Below are 27,217 nucleotides of genomic sequence, written 5' to 3'. Positions count from 1 at the left end.
GCCTGGGGGACTCAGTCTTTAAATTTCTGCTTTCAGCTCAGGTTATGATCCCAGGGTCCTGGGATTGAGCCCCACATCGGGCTCTGTGCCCTGAGGGAAGCCTGCTTCTCCCTCTCTCACTCCTCCTGCTTGTGTTCCCTTTCTCACTGTGTGTCTCTCTGTCAAATAAATAAATAAAATCTTTTTTTTTTTTTAAAGAAGTTAAATATTTCTTGTAGAGTGAATCTGAAGGTAATGAATTCTCTCAACTTATTTGTCTGATAAAATCTTTACTTCATCTTTATTTTTAGAGGATATTTTCACTGGGTACAGAATTTTAGGTCTGCACATTTTTTGTTTCTTTCAGAATTTGAAAGATGTCACCCTTTGGTCTGTTTTTCCATAGGTTCTATTAAAGTGTTATTGTTGTACTTCTGCAAGCATGTGTCTTTTTTCTCTGACTGCTTTTAAGATTTTATGTTCATCTTTGGTTTTTAGCAATTTGACTATGATATGCCTGTGCTTGGTTTTCTTTCTACTTTGCTTAGGGTTTGCTGGTTTTCTTGAATCTTTGAGTTGCTATCTTTCATGTTTGGGCAAATTCTCAGTCATTACATCTTCAAATACTACTTCCCCCATATTCTCTTCTTTTTTGGACTACTATAACACATATATTAGGTCATTAGACTATGTGTTACATGTCTTCTTCAATGCTCTTTTCTGTTTTTTTCCATGTTTTTCTCTATGTATTTCATCTTGAATATATTGTGTTGACTGTCTTTTGAGTGATATAGTTCATCTTGTGCTGTGTCCAGTTTGTTGCTAAACATGTCCAATGAGGGTTCATTTTCCAGTCCTAGAATGTCCATTTAATTCTTTTTCTATCAATTATAATTCTCTTTCAAAAGTACTCATTTTTCTTTCATTCATTTTGTCCATCTTTTACTCTGCTTCTTATATATGTGTTTACAATAGTTATTTTGAAGTTCTTCACCACTAACTATGACATCTGGATCATCTGTGGGACTGCTTCTATTATATACTTTTTCTTTCTTTCCTTTTTTTTTTTTTTTTTTTTTTAGGTATGCTCCATGCCCAGCATGGAACCCAATGTGGGACTTGAACTCACAACCCTAAGATTAAGACCTGAGCTGAGATTAAGAGTCAGATGCTTGACTGACTGAGCTACCTAAGCAACCCTGTGTTTTTTTCCCTCCTTTCTTTTTCTTTATTTTTTTTTCTTTTAAAGATTTTATTTACTTATTCGACATACAGAGATCACAAGTAGGAAGAGAGGAAGGCAAAGAGAGAAAGGGGAAGAAGCAAGCTCCCCGCTGAGCAGAGAGCCCAATGCGGGGCCTGATCCCAGGACCCTGGGATCATGACCCGAGCCAAAAGCAGAGGCTTAACCCACTGAGCCACCCAGGTGCCCCTATTTTTCTTTCCTTTTAGATTTTTATTTATTTTTTTGACAGAGAGAGTCACAGAGAGAGAGGGAACACAAGCAGGGGAAATAGGAGAAGCAGGCTTACCGCTGAACAGGGAGCCCAACATGGGGCTCGATCCCAGGACCCTGGGGTCATGACCTGAATTGGAGGTCCACAGTTAATGACTGAGCCACCCAGGTCCCCCCCCCTTTTTTCCCCCTTAATTGTCAGACACTTTTCCTACCTCTTCAAATGCCTTGTGGTTTTTAAAAATTGTATGCTCGAGGCCATGCAAAAAAGAGACTGAAGTCAATGTTCTTCCTTCCCACATAGGATGCACACTTCTTATTAGGCAAAAAAATGAGGGACTGATCATCCTAAATGTATTGGAAATTGTGCTGTGTTATGGCTTTAGTTCGACTCAGTGCACCTCTGGCTTCAAATATCTTGAGGGCAAGATTTTTTGTATGCTTATTGAAGGCCCCTTCCTCTACTGACTGTTTTGTAGACAAAGGTACTTTGAGACTTGGTAGATTTCTTTTGCCTTTGCAGGCCAATCCCTAGCCTCCTGAGTGGCCCTGGCACTCAGCCAATGCGTCAAAGAGGAAATCAGTCAGCTTGACAAAACCACTTAAGTGGCCATCAAAAGCTTCATTAGTTTTGTTTTTTCCTGGCAGAGCCCTCTACCTAAGGAAAGACTCCAGGTTCTGCAAATAACCCTTAAGAAAAAAAATCTCAACTTACCTGAGAAGGAGTTTTTTCTCTCTTAACTTTGAGTTCTTTTACTCTTCCTGGCTTCTACAGTTTTCCAATATCTTTTGAAATATTTCATAATTTGTTCATTTTTTTCTTGATAGGGAGGGATGCCGTCACTTCCTCCTACATTTTACTCTGAAGCAGAAGTTTTCTCATGTTCTTTTCCAATTAGTTCAAGTAAAGATTCTAACAAAGTCCACACATTCCATCCTCAAGATCCTGAATTTATAGATTTTCCCATCCTTCTTTGTTTTTTTCAATTTATTTGTTGAAGAAAGTGGCTTATTTGTCCTGCTGAGCTTTTGGATCCCACTGATTGACTCTGCTTAATATCATTTAACATGTTCCTCTGCCCCCTGTATTTCCTAAAATCTGGCAACTAGATCTGCAGTATTAATAATATTCAGGTTTAATTTTTTTTTGGCAAGATCATTTCGTAGGTTGTACTGTGTACTTCCTCTTTTATCACATAATTCCCGTGCATTCTTTTTTCTTATTTATTTATTTGACACAGCGAGAGAGATCACAGGCAGAGAGAGAAGGGGAAGCAGGTTCCCTGCTGAGCAGAGAGCCTGATGCGGGGCTCGATCCCAGGACCCTGAGATCACGACCTGAGCTGAAGGCAGAGGCTTAATCCACCGAGCCACCCAGGCACCCCTGTATTCTTTTTTCAAAAAAAAAGTATTGTTAAAAGACATTTTTTTATTTGAGGACGTGGAGAGGCAGAGAGAGAGGGACAAGCAGACTCCATGGTGAGTGTGGAACCCCTCTCGGGGCTCAATCCCACGATCCATGAGATCATGACCTGCGCTAGAACCAAGAGTCAGATGGCCAGTCAACTTAGCCACCCAGGTGCCTCTCAAAAAAACTTTTCAATCTAAGTATAGTTGACAATTCCTACATATTCTCTATGTCTAGCTCAAATGTCATTTCTTCTCAGTAGTTTTTCCTGAATTGCATTCTTTCTAACCTCTCCTGTCATTTCTATTTCCGTAGTACGTTACCTCTCATTATCACCCTTTCATTTAGGAGTCCGTGACACTCCCTTTCACAATGGCTGTTTGTAGTTTGGGAGCTCATTGAGGGCAAAAACCATACTTTATTCATTCTATTATCCTCATGCCATGGTATCCTGTCTATTTGGGCAGCTATAAGAAGATACCATAAACTGCCAGCTTATAAATAACAGAAATTTATTTCTCCCAGTTCTGGAGGCTGGGAAGTCCAAGGTCAGAGTGCTGGCATATTTGGTGTCTGGTGAGAACCCACTTCCTGATTCATAGATGGCCCTTTTCTTGCTGCGGAACAGGTGGTGGTGGCGGAAAGTAGGAGGGACCTCTCTGAGGCCTCTTTTAAAAAGGGTACTAATCCCATTAATAATTATAAGGGTGATCTAATCGCCCCCCAATGGCCCCACCCTCTAATACAACCACCTTGGGGGTTAAGATTTAAACATACAATTTTGGGGGATACATTCAGAACCTAACATTCTACTTCTGCCCTCCAAAATTCCTGTCCTTCTCACATGTCATCAATTCAAAGGTCTAAGTCCCAAGTCTTATCTATCATCTAAATCAGATACGGGTGAGGCGGCATGTTTCAATTCATTGGGCTTTGTGGTATTTAACATATTTAGACACAGCTGCCTAAGGTTACCTATTTCGACCAGTTTCTTTTCCAGACCTACTTTTCTGCAGGTCTAGTGATGCCACTTAGTTCTTCACATTTAAAAATCACACCCCAACTCCCATTTACTGTAGATCATCAGCTGCTTCGAGGTATTTTTTTTTTCAGTAGTGGAGAAAACTTTGTGCTAAGACACTTACACTTTTAGATCCAGTCTGTACTGGTTTCTCAGCCTTGACCATGGTGTGAAAAGTGAGCTAAGCAACCCAAACTGTAGTATTTTATATGGTTTGAACTGGCTTAGAATTTCAATTGATTTGCATTTTGGAAGAAGACTCAGCCTTTGAATTGTTACTCAGTTTACATTTTCTTTAATGTTGTACTATTGTAAAGGCCTACTTAGCCAGAGCGAGCCATTTTGTTGTTTATGCAATAAATTTAGAGTGAACCTGCCCCTTCCCCCAAGAGAAAAGCGCTTAGAAACAGAACTGGTGAAATATGACTGACCAGCTCCTGATAGCGGAGCCCACATACAAGGACATGTCTGGCCAGGTGGAAACGTCCAGTCAGTGAAAGTGCATGTATCACCTCCCTACCTGTCAAGGTTGAGCCAGGCCAGGTGGAAACGTCCAATCAAAGGAAAGCGCACGTATTACCCGGCAAGGAGTGTGAGCCCCACCTATCAGGCGCCAGACAAAGGTGCCGATTCCAGCCAAGGTCATAGGCTGAATTAAATGACTATCATGGGGTGAATTGTAATTCCATTGGCCACCTGTGTGTGGCCAGGCTCAACCACATGGCCTTTACTCTATAAAAGTTAGTCTGTGAATCTGGGAGGGGTCGCCTCTTTGCAAGAGCCGGCCCTGGCCGGTCAGTTTGATTCTCTATGCTTGGCGCGAGATAAAGCTTTGCTTGACCTTCGCTTTGTATCTCGTCTCGTCCTTTTGTCTACGGACCCTTTCACTATTTACAGTCTTACTACTTTGGGAAAGGTGGATGTTAAAGACAGACTGTAATACAAGCATCAAGTTGGGTCCTTCCAAGGTCATGCCTCAAAGGCAAGATTTGGCTATGTTGCAGTTGCAGCAAAAAGGACCAGAGTCTAAACTCTACCACTTACTACCCAAGTGTCAGAAGCCACTGATTCCATGTTTAAAGACCTTCCTCTGAAGGGAATGTGGCAATACAAGGCAGCTGGTGTGAGAGGGTGGCAGCCCACAGAAATTGGGTTCTCCATGTACTTTCTAGTCTCCTGTTTTAAGTGTGAACTATTTTCTTGGTTTTGACAAATTTCTATGCCTGTCCCTGCCACCTTGATAATTCATTCTGAGTTTGACCCTGTTTTCTAGTTAAGTCCTTGGGGCCATAGCAAGTACCACTGGCTGTGTTCCAGGGGATCTGGCTTTTGTGTTTACCCATTGTCACCACTCTTGGTCCCCCCTTAGGCTCTGCCATTCTAGCAGTCTTTGGAACTTAGTTTAGACCAAATTCCTACTCATCCTTCAGGTGCCAGGTCACAGGTCTTTGTCATGGGGAGGACTTCCTTGACAGCCAAGATAGTTTCAGGCCTTCCTGATGTATGCCCTCAGACTTTCCTGTATTTTATCTTCAAGGTACTTATCACAATTTATAATTATTTTTGTCGTCTGTTCTGCTCACCTTGTATCTTCAACACCTGGGACAGTACCTGACATACAGTAGGAGTTCAATAAATGTATTGAGTAAACAGGAACAAATGAAGCTTGTGATGTGGCCTCCCACCTCTTTTAGGGTACAATGGTCTATGACCTCAAGCTAGTTACAAAACTTATCTGAGTCTCAGTTTATGCATGTAAAGTAGGGTTAATATTGTTCTATCTACCCCACAGTTTAGGGTGTACATGGAGCCATTGCTTAGTGAATGTAGAATGAGTGATTCAACATGTCATCTCTGTGATAAGAGACACCTATATTTTAACAAGAATTTCTTTCACCTAAGAGATGAGAGAAATTAAGTACCCAGGCAAGAAGAATTTTGTTTATTGAGTGGAAAATAAAATTCAGGATACCTTTGCCCAGGGGTCCATTATTTCTCTTCTGCTTACAGCTTAATACTAGATATTTTTAAAAAGGGAGTAGGAGTGTTTTTGCATGGATTTGGACCTGGTAATGATAGACTTTTCTAATTCCTAAGAGGTCTGTGTATGTCATATATTTTAAGTTTGGTCCTCCAAGAATCAGATTTTAGATTGCTTGTATCTTAAAAACTTTTAAGAAAGCAGCAGTGGTGAATGTGAATCTGATACCAAAGACAGCTCTGTAAAGCTAACATCCCCATCAGTTGGTACAGCTGATTGGTCTTCTGAAATGGTAGGATAACATTGTGACCTTGGAGTGATGGCAAAATTGTTCTCAGCCTAACAATTCCTTGTATTACAAAACTCACAGTCTGACATCCACCATCAGTGCAGTGAGGATACCTTGCATATAAATTGCAAGTGCTACCCAGTTTCTCCTTTTCTTGCTCATCTCTTCTTCACCACGTCCACCCACTTCTGGAATTTCTCCCACCCAACATTTCCTTAGGGATACAGAATGCAGAGAAGGGAAAAGATGCAGGAAGTATCCAAATGTAACCAGAGTTATATATTTTATTTGAGCCTCATCTCTTTAGAGAAGGGTAAACAGATGAAAGGAGGAAGTTAGAGATGGTTGGACAATATACCCCAGAGGTGTGGGGTATGCAAAGAAGGAAATCTTTCACTAGAATATCTGCTGAAGGTGAAATGAGGTAAGCCTAGATAGGAAATTCGGAGATAATTCTTGGTGTTTAGTATTGTGATCTGGGAGTGAGATCCCAGTGCTGAGCAAGCAAGAGGCCAGCAGATGGAGGAGTCCCAAAACAAGTATTGTTAGTTTGTAACTAGTCTAGGTCTTCTGACCAAGTGAACCCATTTGGGTTAGGAGGAATTGCCCAGGGAATCTGACTCCTTATTCCCAGTTCATTTCCTAAGGATCTGCGGTTTTATTGCCCTTGGGTGAATATGAATTCTTAGGTAGATTCCTCCTCTCCAATGACTGTGTCCTAGGCTGATCCTGAGTTGGGGACCTGGGAGGCATAGACTGATAGAGAGGCCAGTACTGCTGCCGAGGGTAAGTGTGAGCCCTTGGTCTGGGTTTGGACTTAGATTCAGGATCGAGCTCCAATTCAGGCTCTACCTCTGGTTCGGGCTCTAGCTCAGCCTCCATCTCACGATCCAGGTCTAGCTCTAGGTCCAGTCCAGGCTCTTGTTCTGACTCCAGCTGGGGCTCCATCTCCATGTCTAGCTCCGACTCCTCCTCTGTTATTGGTTCCTGAAACATGCTGTAGTCTGAATTTATGTTTTTGGAGACCTCTGGAAGATGGCCTGACACTCCATTCTAAAATACACACAATTGGATGGGTTAAAATTTCCAATTAAATTTAACTTTTGAACAGTCAAGGAATTTCAGAATACAATAGGACTTACGATACATGAAATCATGAGTTCCTGGCAAAGTAGAAAATATTTCTGACTCACGTCTGCTTTCCAACTTTGCACCTTCCAGTTCCTTGTATACTCCCTATTCTTTAGGCTAACTTCTGATTTCTTTGGCTTTCCTAGCTAGCCTGGATTTCATGGTCAATCATTAAAGCAGCAGTGGTCTTGGCAGCAATCTGAAATGTCTTGTCTTCTTGATTTTACTTGTCTTTCCAACCCCCAGTGTAATTTTGGTAGGGCATGTAAGGCCCTTTGTGACCTTGCCTCTTGCCATCTGCTTTAGCTTACCCACATTTATAGTCTCCACCCTTTTCTCTAGCCTTAAAGATAAGCAAAGATGTCTGACTTCTGCTTACCTTTGCTCATGCTGCTCCCTGTTCTGCCTTGTCCTTCTCCACCTTGTCCACATACACTTATTCACTGTTCCAAATTCAGATCAAAGATGACCAACCAGGATCAGAGCTTCCTTTGTGTTCTAACTATACCTCACACACACCTCTATCACCGTGCCAATAATGTATTGCCTTATTTATTTACAAATCTGTTTCCCCTATTAGACTCTAAGCTCCTTGAGGTAAGGCAGTTCCTGGTTTTTGATAACCCCAATACCAGGCACTGAGCTGGCCCATAGCAGATGCCCCCCAGGCTTGGTGAATCAGTTTGCAGAAGCATTCCATAGAATTAACAACTTTCACCTCAACTGAAACAATTTTTTCTCTTGCACCATATGACATCTTTTGCTTTTTCTCTTTACTTCCTGGCTGCTTCTTTCTGGTCTATTTGTTGTCTCCTCTACTTCTTTTGGACTTCTAAATGTTGGCAAGCCGCAGGGCTTGATCCTGGGACCTTTTCTTCTGCACCTATGCTCCTTCCATTAGGCAATTTCATTTAGGCCCATAATTTTTATTATTATATATGTGCCAATGACTTTTTGGTTATAACCCTTCCTCTGATCTGCTCGTTCATATACCCATTTCCATTCTAACATCTCCACTTGAACATTTAACAGGCATCTTGAATTTAATACATTCAAAGCAGAATTTGCTCCCCTCTTAAGTTCCCTAGTTTAGATGCCAGAAAAAAATTTGGCATATTCAATACCAAGTCTTAATATAAGTCCTGATAAGGATGTTAGTAGACTAGAAAAACGCTTTTTAAAAACAGAGTAAATATAATGTCTATCTTAAGCCAACTGTTACCACTATCCTTAATAGAGATACATAAGAAGTTTTTCTCATAAAATTCAGGAGTAAGACAAGACAGCTCATTATTACTTACGTTGTTCTGGGAGATCTAGCTATTGCCATAATATATGATACTGAAATAAGAATTTTGACAATTGGAAAATAAGGTATTTATATTATTTGTAGAAAATATTTTTTATCTAGAAAACTCAAGAGAATTAACAATGAGACCTCTTAGGTCTAATAAAAGGATACACAAAAGTGGCCAAATAATTTTTACAAGTGAATAGTTTCCTATAGGCTAGCATTTGCCTGGTAGAAAATATATTGAAAAAGAATGTTCATTTTAAAAATCAGTAAAAATATAAAACAAGGTATAAAGTACTTAGAATTTGTCTGCATAAAGAAAATCTCAAAACCTTACTCTGAATGCAACATTTAAAAAGACTGAATAAATGTGAAGACAGTCCATGTTCCTAGATAGGAAGAACAAATACTGTAATGGTATCAACTGTCAAATTATTTCATATTTTTAACGCAATTCTAATGAGAATTCTAATGGGATTCTCTTTGGGGGGAGGATAGGGTGCTGATAAAAGATTTAAAAGTCTGGAAGACTAAATTGGTGAGAATGACTTAGCAGATTTTGAAATAGAGCACTGGTGACACATGACTTCTTAAGCAAATGCTAAATGTATTACAAAGCTGTATTGAAGCTATACTCAACAATGAAAACACTAAGCTGGAAATAGACTTTAGTTTTCATAAGAATATTTTATAAAAATAGCATTTCTAATCAGTGGAGGAACGACAGCTTATCCAATGGATGAGTTAGCTCAGAATGGTTAGCTTTACAGAAAAAAGAAAAGATTACTCTTTAACACCACACTGAAATGCATTCTAACTAGATTAAAGAGTATAACATATAAACACTTAAAACATAAAAATCTAGAAGAAAATAAAAATGATTAATTTACTTCCTAAGTGAGATGATGTCCTAAATAAAAGGCAAATGGAAAATAAGGTTAATATAGGAAAGACAATGTAATATGTAAGGCAAATCTGCCAAGTATATCATAATTATAAAATAAGGAAAATTCCACTTATAGTAAAGGCAGACTACATAATTCAGACCTCCTACTGAGGACAGCCACAAGAGCTGGATAAAATATTTTAAAACTTCTGCTTGAAGAAACTACAAAGCTAACAAACATCATGAAGAACTACCAGGCCAAGATTTGGAAAAGGTGAAAATCTACAGAGGTGAGTCTGGCATTTGGGACAGTTTTGTAGAAGGTTTTTGATGATCTTGAAGTGACACATATATATGGAGCAGTACTTTTGACAACTTTAAGGGCTTAAGAGTTGCCAAAGTTGCTTTCCAGGGTCTGCTGAAGGAGGGGCTGTGCCATGCCTTCCCACAGACAGGTTGGGCTGCGGGTCATCTGGGAGACCTAGAACACCTCAAGTCCTAAAATCAGATCAGTTATCCTGGATTGCTAGGGCCTCCAGGTACTTGGCAAAACAAATTCTTTCCAGAAGAAAAATATCATCCTGGGCCTCAAATTATTTTTACAAACACTTTCTAAATACAATGTCTGGCACAAACCCAAAGATTACCATGCACACTGGACTTTGATAGTGAAAGATGGACATTGAATCTCTAAGGCAGTAGTTCTCAAAGGGTGGTTTCTGTACCAGTAGTATCAGTACTTGTTAGAAGTGGAAACTCTCAAGCTCTACCCAGACCCAATGAATCAGAAATTCAGAGGATGTGGAGCACAGGGGCCCTGCAGTCTGTTTTAACAGCGTATTTTGGTGATTCTGATGCATACTAAAGTTTGAGAGCCACAGGAGATCTCCACGCATAAGCAGGACAACCTCTTGTCAGAAATGTTAAGAGAATTAGTGCTCCAGATGGGGATGAACCTAAGAAACTCCGAGGTTTCTTCCAACTGAAAGGTTTTGTGACTCTATGATTTTATAGATGGGAGTGGGGTGTAAAGCAGAACAGAAAAAATATGTCCATTGAGGAAAAAGTTGTTCAGGATAAGCAGAGGCACATAACCTGTGAGATTTCTCAATAATTAAGGGAAATACATTACTTTAAAAAGAAAGTGGGGCAGCTGGCTGACTGTAGAGGATGTGACTCTTGATATCTGGGTCATGAATTCAAGCCCCACATCGGGCAGAGCTTACTTAAAAAGAAAGAGAGAAAAAAAGGCCATGTTTTACAAGCTTGGATCTCTTTTACTTCATAAGGTGTTCAAAAAAGCGACTTCTGGGGCACCTGGGTGGCTCAGTGGGTTAAAGCCTCTGCTTTCGGCTCAGGTCATGATCCCAGGGTCCTGGGATCGAGCCCCGCATCGGGTTCTCTGCTCAGCAGGGAGCCTGCTTCCCTTCCTCTCTCTGCCTGCCTCTCTGCCTACTTGTGATCTGTCAAATAAATAAATAAAATCTTAAAAAAAAAAAAAAGCGACTTCTGGGTGGTTCAGTCATTAAGTGTCTTCCTTCAGCTCAGGTCATGATCCCAGGGTCCTGGGATTGAATCCTGCATTGGGCTCCCTGCTTGGCAGGAAGCCTGCTTCTCCCTCTCCCACTCCCCCTGCTTGTGTTCCCTCTCTCGCTGTATCTCTCTCTGTCAAATAAATAAATAAATGAAATCTTTAAAAAATAAATAAATAAAAATAAATAAAAATACTGAAATAGGCCCAGGTCTTTTCTTAGTATTAATAAATGGCTAAAAATTCTGGCTTATAGATCATTCTCCTTTGTGTTTGTCAAGTTGAGTAAATCTTAAGTTACTACCAATGTAAATGAGAGCCAAAGTATTAGACTGGCAGGTCTTTACCTCTGCTAGTTCATCAATTCTATTATTCATCCCAAGGGTGGTGTAGGGATGGATTCTAAAGCTATCGCTAGGGGAGATATTTAAAATATTTCATTTAAATCTTTAAATAAAAATAAAAATATTTAAATATTTAAAATATTCAGTAACTGGAATGGCCCTGGCACTAACCAAGCTTGCTATAAAGGGATCCTTGAGACCTTTGCTGGGTTGGGTAACACTCTCTTCAGTTGGGAAAGGGTCTTGAACGGAGCCCAGATGCCACAGCAGTGGGGGGAACTTGGGACTCAGTTCCAGTGTTATTTACCAACCGTTAAGGGAGCCCTTCAATGTCCCAAAGTCTGGCACAGCCATACTCAAAAACCTTTCCTGGCCATTGTTCATCTCGACTTAATTGGGTGTCTCCCACTGCTCACCCCCCACCGCGACGCCTCACATCATCCAACCTTGTCTGTTTCTGAGTAGGTTTCCTGTATCACAGTCTCAGATTCGTCCACGCTTAACTCAGATGACTCTGGAAACTTCCTTGACAGGGCAAACAGCACAGCGTCATGGAGAGTGAGGAACAGCTGAGCCTTCGTGATGCCAGCGTCAAAGAAATCATTCTTCTCAAATGCCCTGACCACAGAAGCTACAAACCAAACCCGAACACACAGGGTCAGACACCTGGGGAGGAGCGCGCCCAGGGTGCAAACAGCCCTCTCACAGAGTGGATACTCACAGTGACATCCTGAAATGAGTACCAAAATATTTGCGTTTTGGAAAGCATTGCACATCTGTGGGGAGAGAGGGAGAGGAAAGCAGCGTTAGTGATCTTCACGCTCACGAGAAAAGGGCCTTCGGATTAGCTAAGTTTTAATACCCCTTTGGTCATTCACTTGTCTGGAGTATTTTTACCTCTTCTTTCCAGTTCAGCTTTCTAAACATTTGATCAGTGGACTTCCATATGCCAGGAAATGTCTAAAGTGTTAGAAATACAGAAGAGAACCACACGTTCTCATGTGGGGCGGGGACTGAGAGGGAATGTCACCCATGAGCTCAGGTGGGAAACAGTTAACACCAAGAGATGGTGCTCCTGAGGACAGTGCTCAGACAGACACAGGCACGGGTGTGATGGGAACATATCAGACAGCCCTCAGGAACAGCCAGGTCTTGGTATTATTGTTTAGTGTATGCATGGGACCCCTTCTTCCTGGAATTCGCTGAGCAGAGGAGGAAAAAACCAAAAACGTGCCAAGAGATGGTTAAGTGACATAGTAGAGAATGGAATTCAGGAATCCTGAACCTCGTATTCAGAACTCCTCTGCACAGCCCTGCAGTGCAACCGAAGACGGAAAAGCCCCAAAGGTAAGACACTGAGTATAAATGAATCTGAAAATTGGGTGGAGACAAGAATGTCTTGGATGGGGGAGCCCTTAACATTAACTTCTTCTGAGCCTCTTATTTTATAGATGAGGAAGTGAAGACCCAGTGTAATTTACTAAACTACCTTGGGTCAGATGGATGGAGAACGGTAGCAAAGCCAGGATAGAGGACACAACCACGGACAGCCAACCAGAGTTCTTTCTGCTCCCAGAAGTTTCCTGTTGCCTCAAGACCCAAGAGGAACTGGAATCCCGTAAGAGAGAATCAGAGTTCTTTAGGAATAAGAAGATTTTATAGGATCAGAGGATAAAAGAAGGAAAGTCAACTGAAGGGGTAGATCTCAAGGGAAAAAAAAAGTGGGCACAGTCAGACCCGGGAAATGAGTGTTTGGGTTTGCACACGAGCCATCACCAACGGGAGCAAGAATGAGACAGGGCTGCAATGGACATAAGGTGGCCAAAAAGCAGATATTGTACTTATAAGACATTAGCAATAAAGCTGATATGGCTAGTTATGGGTCTAAACATTGCATAAGGAAAGGAACCACAACTGTCAGAGAAACCAGAGAGGAGGAGAGAAGCCAGGACTCAGGGACACAGTTTCTGAAAGAAAAGTCGTCCCTGCCCTCTTTACCCAAAGATGCAGGCAAGGTGGAACGAACTGGGGAGATCCTGTAGGTCCTGGATCAGGCAGCCCCAGGCTTGTCATGTCCTCTTACCACATCCTCACATCTGAGCATCTTTGACAATGTCCACTGCAGAGCTGCAATATTGCAGAAGATTCTCAGTGTGTTTTTTTTTTCTGTAGCATTCAGACCTGTTCTTGAAAAGGTCTGCAGTGAACTCCTAGGATATCCTAAGAGGGACTGGGTGTGTAGCACAGATGGCCACCTCAGTGGTATTAAAATTACCCACTTTTAAGTTTTGAGAAAGAATATGCCATGCTTAGAGAACCAATCCTAGTTCAATTGAGTGGTTCATTTTCTTTTTTTTTTTTTTTAAGATTTTATTTATTTATTTGAGAGAGAGAGTGTGAGAGAGAGCATGAGCGAGGAGAAGGTCAGAGAGCAAAGCAGACTCCCCATGGAGCTGGGAGCCCGATGTGGGACTCGATCCCGGGACTCCAGGATCACGCCCTGAGCCGAAGGCAGTCGTCCAACCAACTGCGCCACCCAGGCGTCCCTCATTTTCTTTTTAATCTGATTGACCAACACCCCCCCCCCGCCTTTTTTTTTTTTTTAAACATGTTATTTGTCAGAAAGAGCGATAACATAAGCAGAGAGAGTGGCAGGGAGAGAGAGAGGGAGAGGGAGAAGTAGGCTCTCCGCTGAGCAGGGAGTCTGATGCGGGGCTCAATCCCGGGACCCTGGGATCATGACCTGAGCCAAAGGCCAACACTTAACCTACTGAGCCACCCAGGCAACCCTTACTCTGGTTTACCTTAAATTGTCTTTAGTGGCCAAGTTTCTAGTGGTCCCAGAGACACATAGCAGCCGACTAGTGACTGATGGTGTTCAGTCAGGATGCGGGCAGGCACAGGTAGGAGGGGATCCTGGCTCTTGTTGAAAGCCTCCTCAGTACTTACCTGTCTTAATGAAACCGAAGCCTGTGGATCCACGAAATGGACCATGGAGAAATCCAGGATAATGGTGTGGATACTGGTTAGGAGAGAGCTATCTGAGAAGGGGAGGAATGATCTGTTCCTCCCCTGCTTTTCAGCAATGCCAGGCAGTGGCATTGAGCTGTTTCTAGAGGGGTTATTAGAAAGCTGGGCTTGGTCCATGTCCTCATAGTTTTGTCCGGTGTTTCTGTAGGAGGTGGAAGATTGGACGTAAGGCACTTGTTCGTCAGACATGGATTGGCTCATGTTCATGCTGTCAAAACGCGAGCAGCGGATCAGGTTAATGGAGGAAGAGTCTTGGTCCTGTTTACTTTCAAATCGTTCCGTGTAGAACACCTGAGACAACAGAATTAGGGGAGGACCACGAGGAGGCTCAGAGAAGGGCGACCTCTATGCCATTCTGTCTACGGACTCACTGTCCTCTCTCGCAGGAAAGCTCCCTGTGGACCAGGAGCTTGGATTTCACTTGGATACCTCATTGTCCCTTTGAGCTCACACCTAAAACTACATGCACCATCATCATTTCCCTCCCAGTTTCCTTCAGTGCACCAGTGACGATTTTATTGTCCTGTGAGCCAGACTTAAGATCATTTTTGCTTTATTCCTTCCCCTCCTCCCTGGGTTCTAATTTGTCTCCAGCACCTCCTAACATATTGTCTGAGGTGTTTCTTCTATTGGTCCCTTTCTCAATGCCTCCATCTTTCCCCAGACTTCCTTAAGAAGATAGAGGTTACTTGAGCGGGGCTGTCTTTAACTTCTGCTCCTTTCATCCTAATAGGCTCGGAGTGCCTGCCATAGCTTAAGGACAGTACCAAGCACCGGGAATACAATAGTATGCAAGGTGTGGAATGCAGTCACAGGCACCAGGTTCTGCCTGGGGAGAGGGCATGCGCCCATTCAAAGGATAAACGACAACACAGGTAGACAAGAACTATAAGGTACATGGAAAAATTTTTTAAGAGTTAATTTGCTAGAGTGGTATAGTTGGGGTGATATTTCTTCTAGGAAAAAACTGCACAAAATAGTATGTGTTGTATAGCAAAAAAAAAAAGTGATGTGGATGGCTAATAAATTATAGTTCAATGGAGATGGGTGTTTCTCAAGAGTTGAGAGTTACTGAGGCCAGGCTTTTGGGGGGAACAGCAGAAGACGGGCTCAGTCGTGGGGAGATGCAGGGGAACCTTTCACCTCCAGGTGAAAGGACACCTCTGAGAGCCTCCCCTCACTCTCCTTCATCCACTCTACATACTCTTGTCCCTTAAGGACTTTCAAGATCCGCTCGCACCGTTGCCTGCCTGAATTTCCCAGGCCTATGACTCGGAGGACCCCATATGTATTTCCAACCCAGTGTCCTTGTCCAACCTTATCCACAGGCTGGGAGTCCTCTTTTTCCCCACCTGACCTAAATTCAAATTTCTCTCTCCTGCCTAGCTCAAGTCCATTGCTACCAGGACGTTTGCCTGACTTTTTGAAATCATGCCGATCTCTCTCTATACCTGATGTCTTAGAGTTGTTAAAATCGAAAAACACAATTCTGAACATGACAGTATACTGTATGGAATGGTTGACTGTCTTACTTTAGCAATTTTTCCTTAAACATTTTATTTATTTGAGAGAGAGAAAGCACATGCGTGTGTGCGCGCACACACTAGAGAAAAAGAGAGAGAGAGAAAAAAAAAAATCATGAGCCGGGGTGGGGGCAGAGAAGCAGACTCCCCACTGAGCAGGGAGCCCAACACAGGAGTCAATTCTGGAACACTGGGGCTCAATCCTAGGACTCTGGGATCATGACCCAAGCCAAAGGCAGATGCATAACCAATGGAGCCACCCTAGAGCCCTCTACTTCATCAATTTTTTTTTTATTTTTTATTTTTTTTTAAAGATTTTATTTATTTATTTGACAGAGAGAGATCACAAGTAGGCAGAGAGCCAGGCAGACAGAGAGAGAAGGAAGCAGGATCCCTGCTGAGCAGAGAGCCCGATGCGGGACTCGATCCCAGGACCCTGAGATCATGACCTGAGCCGAAGGCAGCGGCTTAACCCACTGAGCCACCCAGGCGCCCCTACTTCATCGATTTTAAGATGCACCACTACTTTATATGTCAAGAAAAGAAAAACTAGTCACTGCAAATCAATTACGCAATGAATCCAAATTTCAGAGAAGTGAAAAGAACATATATCCTAGGATGGATAATATACAGTAAAAGCCTTGTTTGTCACATTAATAGAGAGTCATCTATCTAGCCTGACTTAAAATTTCATGTGTTGGGCCCCTGACTGGCTCAGTTAGTAGAACATGTAACTCTTGATCTCAAGGTTGTGAGTTCAAGCCCCACACTGGGTGTAGAAATAACTTAAAAGTAAGATCGCTAAAATAAAATAAAATTCCATGAATTGCTCCAAAATAATTCTGTGATTTTGAGGGGCTAAACATGGGTGGGAATAGAGATGAAACAAAATTGACTAGGAGTTGATAAATCTTGAAGAGGATGGTGGGTATATTGAGGCTTGTTATACTTGTCTCTACTTTTGTTTATGTTCAAAATTTTCATGAAAAAAAAAATTTCTAAAAAAGAACAACCTGGATGAACCTTGACAACATTACTCTGAGTGAAGTAAGCCAGTGACAGAAAGACAAATCTTGTATGATTCCACTTAATGAGGGATCTGCAATAGTCAAATTCATAGAGACAGACAGTAGAATAGGGGTAGCCAGGGGCTGGGAGGAGGAGGAAATGGGGAGCTCTTGTATAATGGGGACAGAGTTGCAGTTCTGCAAGATGAAACAAAATCTGCAGATAAGGGTGCCTGGGTGGCTCAGTTGGTTTGGTGTCTGCCTTCAGCTCAGGTCATGAACCTGGAGTCCAGGGATCAAGTCCTGCATCGGGCTCCCTGCTCAGTGGGGAGGCTGCTTCTCCCTCTGCCTCTGCCCCTCCCTCTGCTTATGCTCTCTCTATCTCTTTGTCAAATACATAAATAAGTAAAATATATTTAAAAAAATCAGTTGATGGAAGGTAGGGATGGTTGCAGAACAAGGTGAATATATTTAAAACTATTGAACTCTACACTTCAAAATCGTTAAGATGGTAAATTTTATGTGATGGGTTTTACCACAATAAAAAAGAAAAAGAAAAAAGAACTCCCTGAGGACAGAGACCCTTCAAATTTGTTTTTCTTTTTCAAAGTGTCACGGTTCTGGGTGCAGAGTAGAAGCTCAAGAAATACTAGGCAATCCTATTCTACTCTAAAATTTATTTGCTGATGTCTTATAAACACCCGCTATGATGCTCAGTGCAGTGTGGAAACAAAAATTAGATAAAGTGGTAATTCTCTCTTCTTGGGAAGGGAAGTTGGTGTTTTCAGGGAGTTGAGCAGAACCTATGCTCCATTAGGGTACAAGGGAATGAGAATGGGTGCTTAGCGTTTGCAAGTGCCTACATGAGGAGGGGGACGGGTTGTTTTTGTTGAGGGGAGTAAAGTTGTGTGTGTGTGTGTATGTGTGTACACACGTGTGTGTGTACACAGAACTGCCCTTCCAGAGTATTGGTATAGACTGGGTGAAAGGTCCCAAAGCTACAAATGAGCTGTGAGGAAAGGGAATAAATATTAGACGAAGGGGATTAATTTAGACCACGTCCGAGTTGGAAAAAATGAACACTTTGTAATTCATCAGCTAAAATATCCTTCAGATGGTGTAAAATTTCCATCTATGCTTATCTGCCCTCCACACCCCATCATCATCTCCTTGGTCACAGGCAGGCAGACATCAGGAGACTTTGGCACATCCTTGGGAACACCAGCCATCGCGACTGCTGCCCTAGTGGGAATTAGAAACAATCTTTTTTTTTTTTTTTTTTTAAGAGGGGGGATGAGGAGCAGAGGGAGAAGGAAAAAGAGAATCCCCTGTAGGCACCATGCCCAGTACAAGAGTCTGACTCAGGGCTCGATCCCACAACCCCAAGATCATGACCTGAGCCAAAGGCAAGAATCAGATGCTTAACCAACTGAGCCATGCAGGCACCTCTCAGAAAACAACTTCTAAGTCACTTGTTTTCAGAAATCTAAAGCCAGGCAGGTGAAAGTCAGGGAAACAGGTACAATTAAGGTCTTACTATCAATTTCAGTACGCAGAGTGCACTCCCTGTGCTCAGATTACTCACAGGCCATTGAGCGGAGACTCAGCCATCTCCTCCTTCCTACTTAGGTCAAGATCTAAATCTCAAAAGGGGACCTGTGTCTTCATTTCTGAGTAGAAATCTTTGACTTCCCATTACCCCAGAGCCCATCTCAGAGCCGAAATCCCTGAGGGGGTTTCAATTTTCTTTCTTAGTTCTTCTTTTTAAAGGACTAGTGCATGTCTTTATAAAACGTGGGGGATGTTGTGCAGAAAGGAAGAGGGGCTTCTAACCCTGGGTGATGGCTCCACTTCGTCACAGTTGCAGAAACAATGACAAATCTTTTCTTCCTGTGAGCCTTCTTCACTTCTATTAAACAGACGGAACACTTCTTCTTCTTTAAGCGGCACCCTTACCATTTCAACCTGAGAGAAGTAAGAGACGTTGAGGTCAGATGGTGAGTGGGCAAAGAGAGGGGCCCCTGGGGGTGGTGGGGAGAGGCGGCAGGGGAGGCGGCCATCACCTCTTTCAGCAGTTTGTGCTTTAGGTCATTAATGTTGACAAAAGTGATGGAGTTACAGCACTGGAAGATTTTCACTCCAGGAATGTTTGCGACCTGCGAGACAAATGTCAAATGGAGGGCAATTTCTCTGCTCTTTTATGGAGGAAGACAAAAAAAAAAAAAAAAAATCTCTAGAACCCCCTGGAGAATCTGTATTCTTCTTTATGGGAGGCCAGAATTAGCAAGTTCTTTCCTCCCATTTTCACCCCCTGCTCTTCCTGCTTTCTTCTTCCCCCTCCCTTTGCTCCTTTCTTTTTCTTGGCCTCCCTCTCGCTAGAGGACGTGACCCTTAGCTGGCTACTGTACTCTAAGGATCTACCTGCTTATGTCACCTGCCTCTGCCTTTTTGCCTCCCTCTCCCCGCCTTGGGAGATGAGTATCTCTAGAGCAGCCAATGACAGCAAAGGGATTTTGTAGAAAAACTAAGCAGCAGGCCTGGTCTAGTCCATCCTTCGGGCAAAGGAGTGGGATTGATTTGGAGTCTTACCTCCCGATAGTCATTGAAGTTTCTATATATGTTGGTGTTAGGGATCTGACCCAGGAGGAGGATCTTAGTTCTGAAAGGAAATGTATTTGCTTTTAGGTCAAAGTTGCCTTACCTTACCATGGCCAACCTCCTGGTACCTGAGACAAAGTACCTGTGTGACTGAACAGTGACGATGAAGAAGGCAAAACCTACTGAAACAAGTAGCCCAACATCCAGTCCCAGGAAAATGGCAGATGTAAATGTCACCAACCAAATAACCTTATGGAAGAGGGGAAGAAGGAAAAGAGGAAGACCATGACAATAAGCAGAACTGAGAAAACCACCAGCTCTATCTCTCAAGCCCCCTTCCTCCACCCCCTCCCAACACCTAGAACTTAAGAGCACAAATTCCACAGCCTTATGGACTGACACCATCACAAAGGCTGGGTTCCAAGGCTGTCTAGCGATTCTTGTAGGCATCCTTGGTCATTTCGCTCTTCAATTCTCTCTTGAAACCTCACGTGAAAAATAGGGATAACAATATCTACTTTATAGGCTCTGTTAAGATTAGAAATCCTGGTCCCAAAGCAACCCAGAATACTCACCAAATGAACAGTAGTTGCTATTTTAAGACCTACCATGGTTATGGTGAGCCTTTAAAAACATGTCAAGCTCTTACCCTAACACCTTCTCCATCACTCTCAGCAGGCAACCTGACTCATCTTCACAGAGTGGATAGGCTCAAACTCCCTTAAATATTTCCTTCCCCCTTCACTTGCCACTTGTTAGTATCCATGCTTAACTTTCCCTCATTCTCTTCACTTCCATTGGAAGTTCTATCCCTCCTCCAAGGACAAGAGGTGGTATCTGTGTGCTAGACCACATCCTCTCTTAGATCCTCTGAGACATGGATCCCAAAACTATCCCCTTTCATATCTCTTTGCCTCTATTGGGTCTTTCTCCTCTCATGATATTATATTCGCCATCTTTATTTTTTGCTGTTTTCCCTTTATGTCCTCAGTAGTATGCTTTAGAAGGAGGGAAGGTGCTCCAACGTTTAGTCTGCCTGGCAAGACACTGCCTTCTCTTAGTAAGATTTGTGCCTCCTATCCTGGAATGTGTTCACACTGACCGTATTAAAAATCATTCAACTGTGTCATGGATGACAAATCCTTTTTACTAGATTCGTATCTAACTCTAGCCACTTAATTTATTTTTATTAATTTTGTGTCATTTTGGAATAAAGTCTCAGTATTTCCATGCACCAATAACCTTGACTCCCCCGCCTTTTTTAAGATAGAGTATTAGTTATCAAAGAATTGCTAGTGTCCTTCACCTTGATCTCTTTTGCTTGTTCTTGTTCCCTCTTTCCAACCTACCCCTCTGTTCTTCCCTATTTCAGCCAGTGTATCTATACTCACACAGTCATATTGATTCTGCCTCCATAGACTGGGTAGGTTGTAGACGGATTCAAGGTAGGGTAGGATGTTGCTCAGAATAATACCAGCCAGGATAGCCTATGGGGAAAAGGGAAACCCTGATTCATTTTCCCTTCAGAGGTAGAATTCCCAGTTCTTCACACACACACACACACACACACACACACACACACACACAAACCCAAAACCCACAAAAAAGTCAGCCATGCTGCTCAGAAATGTTAAAAATCCTCAGGGCTTCAAGGCAGAATCTAACGTACTTTAAGAAACATTTTCTTGTTTTCATCAGTCCCTGCGCTAGCTTACCATTTCTTAGCCATTTCCTAGCCATCTCCTCTATATGCTCTGCTTGGGAATTAGAACTGATCCTAACACAAGGAATGGCTGGGTCTAAGCTCGCTCTGGTTTTCTGAGGTTACTCAGTGACCAGTGGACTCAATAAGTCAGCAGAGGAGGCATAGGCAAAGATGAAATAAGCAGAAATCACTTCTTTTCCATCTTCAACTTCTTTCCAGTCAAGAATCTCTAAATGTGGGGCACCTGGGTGACTCAGTAGGTTAAAGCCTCTGCCTTCGGCTCAGGTTGTGATCCCAGGCTCCTGGGATCAAGTCCCACATCAGGCTCTCTGCTTGACAGGGAGCCTGCTTCCCCATCTCTCTCTCTTTGCCTGCCTCTCTGCCTACTTGTGATCTCTGTCTGTCAAATAAATAAACAAATAGTTTATTTAAATAAATGAAAAGATGTTTAATTTTTTAAAATTAAAAAATCTTTTAAAAAATATTTTAAAAATATTTTTTAAAATGTTGCCATTCTGAATATTAAGGTAAAACATACTCATGTATAAAAAAAGAAGTAGACTTACATATAGTTTCCATCATCCAAGAGATAACCATGGTTAACATTTTGGTATGTGCTATATATTTTTTCACATAAAATTGGAATATTGAACATACTATTGTGTATCATATTTTTAAAAATATTGTGTTGGTCCCCTTGCTAACTGGTTGAGATCCTAGCCAGGATGCTCCACCAACTACGCCAATAAATATTTTATAATAAGCTATCCATAATCTATCCCCAAGGAAGGGCTTATTCATAGTTTAATGCTCAGAGAGCCCCATTATTACAGCGGTTTAGATATTCTACTGATCAGTTGGTGTTCACATCTTCTCAACCAGAAACATCCTAACCAGATGCTATAAAAATAATGTGAGCCAAAAGCAAGGCATGTTCTGTTTCTAATGTATGTATAATAAAGGAGGGCCCTTGGTGAATTCTAACAGATTTTTATTTGTTTGCAGTTTTAAAGAATTCTGATTCTTCTAGCTATACAGAAAAGAGAGAGAGAGAGAAGAAAATCCCTATTCAAAGTGCATTAGTGAGCGGCTCTCCTAAAATAGACTAAGAGTTAATGCACCTTGCTATAGAAGCTACATTCTGGAGATGACTTCTGCTGGGAATCAGAGGACAGCTTGTGTGATAAATACAAGCTAATCCCACCTTCCATGCATATAGATTCTGGGGCTGAGTTCCAAGATCTCTGAATCACAAGAGCAGAAGGCAGCAGGAGCCTTGAGGTAGTCCCGCTCTCCTGAAACCTGATATTTACCAGGTGGGATGGAGGTGTTCAAAAGCATAGGGATAATATTTGCAACCACTCCAGCTTGTAAGCAAGCAGCTCCCCCCAGTCATGAAACTTCTTCTCACCTCCCTTAATACTATCTAAACATGTCGAAAGGGAACATTAAGGAAATTTACAAGGAAATTGTGGTTACCAAGCACTGATCTGTATTTTAACTGAGAACAAATTAATGACAGCCAATCATTAATGCCCCTGGCATTTCTAAATGCAGGGTGATCAGTCTCTCACAAAGGGAAGAAATGGCAAGTATATAGAGGCGTCCCAGCTGAACAGGGTTAAACCCCAACTTTCAGAACCTGCTGTCTACAGTGGTAGAGCATTTGACTGCAGAACCTGCTGTCTAGTGTAAACTTATCACAAGGCAGAACGGCAATAATAGGGGGATTGAGTTCATATGAATGCAGAACAAGGCCTTCTGGAAACGGCTTAGGAAAACAGATGGCATGAATACACAATGAGTTTCCAAGCCTGAGTCGGTGAGGGGCGTTCTGGCATCTGAAGTCTATTTTGGTCATCTTTAACTAAATCCTTACTTATAAAACTTACTTTATAGCTTAAGCAAGAAAAAGAAGATTAATGAGAATGAGAAGAGTGACAATAATACCTAATACCTCTTGTGCACTTACGATTAGCTCAACGCCGTTCTCTCTATATTACAAATATTACTTGATTTAACTCCCAATCTTGTGAGGCGGATGCTATTATTTTAAAGGGAAGGGATGTGAGCTAGGACAGGGCCACCCCTGGGGACAAGGTGAATGCCCCGCCAAGACACAATCTGGAGATCTGATCTTTCCCCACTTGGTTATTTATCAGTTCTACTTACATTTGGCATTTCATGGAAAAAGTGTCCCACCTTCACCATCAGGAGCAGCATCACACCTGCGCCTACCAGAGATGCAAACTGAGGAGACAGAGCCAGTTGGAGAGAGACCATCAGGAATGTATTGGTCCCTGTCTGCAACTGAGGCCTTCTGCTTGGTGAGAAGCGTGCTGTTTTTTTCTTTAAAGGAGTTGAGTGTAACTATCCAGCATTTTTTGTTGAGCTGACATTTTCAGGTCTTGTTAAAGCACTAAGCATACACTAGGTACTCAAGAAATACTTGTCAAATGAATGCATGAATGCTTTCTGAAAAGTGCTAAATTGTCTTGGCTATTTGAATCTTTATTGCCCTAGCTTTGTGCTGTGAAATCTGGAGTCTTCTAAGGTCGGGTTTTCATTCCCTCCCAAATTTAACTCCTCCTGGAACATTCTAGAAAAGCCCTAGTAGACCCATTACCGTCCACCCTAAAATCCCAACCCCTCCATTCTCCCATATCAGTAAATACCTCCCTCCTCACTCTCCTGCTTGGAGCTTGGGTAGCTTCCCATCAAGCAGCGTTAGAAATGCTCCATCTTAAAAATGCAATGGTAATCATTTCTGATGTTCCTCAGTTTTTCTCTGCTTCATTACCATAAAAAAAAAGTTACAAATGTGAGTCAGGGCAGCAGAGAGCAGCTCTGGGTCCTATGCTAGCTGCGTGACTCTGGGCTCAGTGTTGCTCGGTAAGCAGGGGTTCCGATTGGCAACTACAGAGAGCAAACTGAGCCACAGTTTCCTCTAGAGTCTCATTGCTCTCTGAACAGTCTTGGACTCAGTATGACCTCCATGGCTCAATCTCCATCATTTAAGCCTCTAAGAACAAAATGGATACAAAACATTATAATCTCCCACTGTGTTGGGGGATCTGTGTGGGGGAAGATAAAACAAACCACTGATCAGAACTATGGCCCAAACAAGCAAGATCTGAGGGAGTCCCTCAAAGCTAACCCATTAAGTGACACATCAGCAGTGATGCTCGAATTTTTCTCTTTGTTTCTTAGGAGTGGAAAGAAAGAAAGAAAGAAGGAAAAACCTTCTTACTGGATTCCCTCTCTCTGCTCACTGCTATTTGCTTATAAATGCATCACTAAAAGTAAAAGCAAGGAAATCAATTTCCTGCTTCCTTCTTTCCACAATGGTAGGATTGAAAGGAGACTGAGGAAAACAGACCACTACAACTGAAACTCAAGTTCTACGGACACACACGTTATACCCTGTGGTACTGAAACAGGTAACTGAGAACATGAGCTTCTCCAACCAATGTACACATCAGCCTGTTGCCGGATCTAGTGTAGTAAGGGTCTCGCATCGGGTGGTCTTCGTTGGCACTGCAGAAAAACTACTTTGATCAGCACAGGAAAGCACATCAGCACTTTTCCTTCCTACCACTTCTTTTTTCTTGCTGTTTGGTTTGTTTTTGTTTTTGTTTTTGCCTCGGTGTTTTGTTTTTTTGGCATTCCTGGGTAGGCTTGACCTACCTCCCACTTCTTTTCTCCAAGTTCTTCTGATTGAAGGAAACAAAGATAGGCAGATGCTTAAAAAAAAAAAAAAGCTGCATAAAACCTAGATTTAAATGAGTATAAATCTGACACTGAATCCCCACAAAATTTGCTGCTGAGAGAGGGGTGGGAGGCCTGCCAATAATTGTGTCTCCCTGGGCTGCACACACAAAGGAGCAGACTTTGGGATCAGAGGGCCATCCTTGGTGGCATCGTGCCTTAGGAGGATGCTTGATGGCTCTCTGAATCTCAGACTCAGTGTCTGAACAGGGTCTAAAGACAGCAAGCATGTAGAACTTTACATCTCATGCATATTTTGCTATTCTGCTCCCATTTTCCATGTCTTTCCCAGGTTTTCTTGAACAAAAACTGACTCTGCTGACTCTGCCTTCTCTTTGGGAATTCAAGGCACAGTGAGTTCCCACAAGCCACAGCCACTATCAACATGCAGACCCTCAGACACCAGACACCAACTACTCTATACACAGTGGGTTCCATGAAGTCGACGAGCACATTGCCAAGTACTGGCCCAGGCCCTGGGAACTTGGGGTAGAAGCTACAATTTTTGAATCTCCTAAGTGACAGGGGCTATGATAAGCACTATTACCATCTAATTTAATTCTCCTAACTGAAAAGTTATCTCTAGCCCAATTTTACAGATGAGGACTGCATCCTCAAAAAGCAAAAGTAACTTGCCCAAGGTCACCCATGTAGGAACCACTGAGTCAGGTTCCAATCTATCTGATTCCAAGATCTAGGCTCCCTCCAGCTGGCCTATTTGCTTCCTGTAAGAAGAATACAACAGGTTTCTTTCTTTTATGTCTCTTTCTTTTCTTTCTTTAATAATAATAATTTTTTTAAAGCAGTTCTGAGAGCCTTGGGACATGGCTAGAAGACCAGTCCTTGGAAAGCAGGGAACAAGGAAAGGAGCCCAGTCACAGAGAACATGGAAATCCAGTGGTTAGGATCTTAGAATGAGGGGAGCCGGACGATGGATTGGGGGACAGTCCAACTGACCACAGGTCTGGGGCTCTTCATATTCCCTCTGCCCTGGACTGCCAACACTGAAATCCAAGCCTTGGCTGGATGAGCCAATATGTTTTGCTGTAACCAGGGAAGATAAGTGGGTTCTAGACAAGGGAAGTTAAAGTGAAAATTAGATTAAAAAAAAAAAAAAAAAAAAGTGGCCTTTGGTGGCAGGTCAGGTCTGAGAGGTACAGAGCCTGCCCCCTAGCGTTTCCTCCCAGAATTCTGAGGAACTTGGAAGAAATGAAGGTGTTCCCAGGCAAAGTGACTCAAAAATCCCGAGAGAGGAAGGATAGAGAGAACACCCCACTGCGGTGGGATGAAGACAGCTGAATGAATCTCTGAGGCCTTTGCTTGTCCAGATCAGAAACTCAGAGTGGAGGCTGGGGACCCCCAGTGCCTCCACAGCCAGGGGCCAACTAACATTCTCTGGTCAAACCAGCAATTTCCTGGGCAAATTAGGGTCTCAGGGAAGGGTTGACCAGCATCCCTAGGAGAATGCCCGTCTGTGAAGCATCACTATGCCACAGGGAGAGTCATTGGTAGGGACAGGAGAACAATGCAGCAGCAGCAGCAGCAGCAGCAGCAGCAGAAAATAGATGAGAGCCCCAGGCTGCCTCTGAATTGGGTCCTTTTTCCGACAGGCTAAATGCAACTCAAGCTGAACGGAAGCCTTTCTTTCCTCCTAGCTATACATATCCTAACCTACCTTCCTTTCTTTTTCTTTTTCTCTCTCTCTTCCTTCCTTCCTTTCTTTTTTAAGATTTTATTTATTTATTTGAGAGAGAGAAAGAGAGAGAGAGAGAGACCAAGTAGGGGGAGGGACAAACGGAGAGGGAGAGAATCTCAAGCCGACTCCTCATTGAGCACGGAGCCCAACACGGGGCTCAGTCCCAAGACCCCGGGATCATGACCAGAGCTGAAGACAGCTTCTTAACTGACTGAGCCACCCAGGCACCCCAATCCTAACCTTCTTTCAATAATCTACAGAAGTCCACTTCTTCCATCCCTCTCTTTCTTGTATTTATAGATTTATGGCACTTTTTATTTTATTTTATTCTTTTTTAAATTCTTTTTTATTATGTTATGCACCATACAGTGCATTATTAGTTTTTGATGAAGTGTTCCATGATTCACTGTTTGTGTATAACACCCAGGGCTCCATGCAATACATGCCCTCCTTAATACCCATCACTGGGCTCATCCATCCTCCCCCGAAAACCCTCAGTTTGTTTCTCGGATTTCTCCGATATCCCCCCCTTCACTTTTCCCTTCCTTTTCCTAATGTCCTCCATTCTAT

At 42.5% G+C, this 27,217-nt stretch overlaps 1 protein-coding gene across 1 annotated transcript in view; it reads right to left on the bottom strand.

The window, feature by feature from the left end:
• Window positions 1-6,776: 6,776 nt before the first annotated feature.
• Window positions 6,777-27,217, bottom strand: part of SLC26A8 (solute carrier family 26 member 8) — a 78,894-nt gene continuing 58,453 nt past the window's right edge. The window contains exons 11-20 of the mRNA XM_044244457.1: window positions 23,356-23,433; window positions 20,870-20,965; window positions 19,621-19,727; window positions 19,470-19,539; window positions 18,944-19,036; window positions 18,714-18,845; window positions 14,270-14,641; window positions 12,042-12,096; window positions 11,767-11,951; window positions 6,777-7,187 (exon numbers count right to left, since the gene is read on the bottom strand). Of these exons, the coding sequence (XP_044100392.1) occupies window positions 6,777-7,187; window positions 11,767-11,951; window positions 12,042-12,096; window positions 14,270-14,641; window positions 18,714-18,845; window positions 18,944-19,036; window positions 19,470-19,539; window positions 19,621-19,727; window positions 20,870-20,965; window positions 23,356-23,433 (1,599 nt within the window). The remainder of the gene's footprint in view (window positions 7,188-11,766; window positions 11,952-12,041; window positions 12,097-14,269; window positions 14,642-18,713; window positions 18,846-18,943; window positions 19,037-19,469; window positions 19,540-19,620; window positions 19,728-20,869; window positions 20,966-23,355; window positions 23,434-27,217) is intronic.

This window comes from Neovison vison, chromosome 1 (assembly GCF_020171115.1).
Source record: "Neovison vison isolate M4711 chromosome 1, ASM_NN_V1, whole genome shotgun sequence".
NCBI classification, from domain to species: domain Eukaryota; kingdom Metazoa; phylum Chordata; class Mammalia; order Carnivora; family Mustelidae; genus Neogale; species Neogale vison.
Note: the sequence above shows the minus strand (reverse complement) of the source record. Positions and strands in the feature narration are given on the sequence as shown.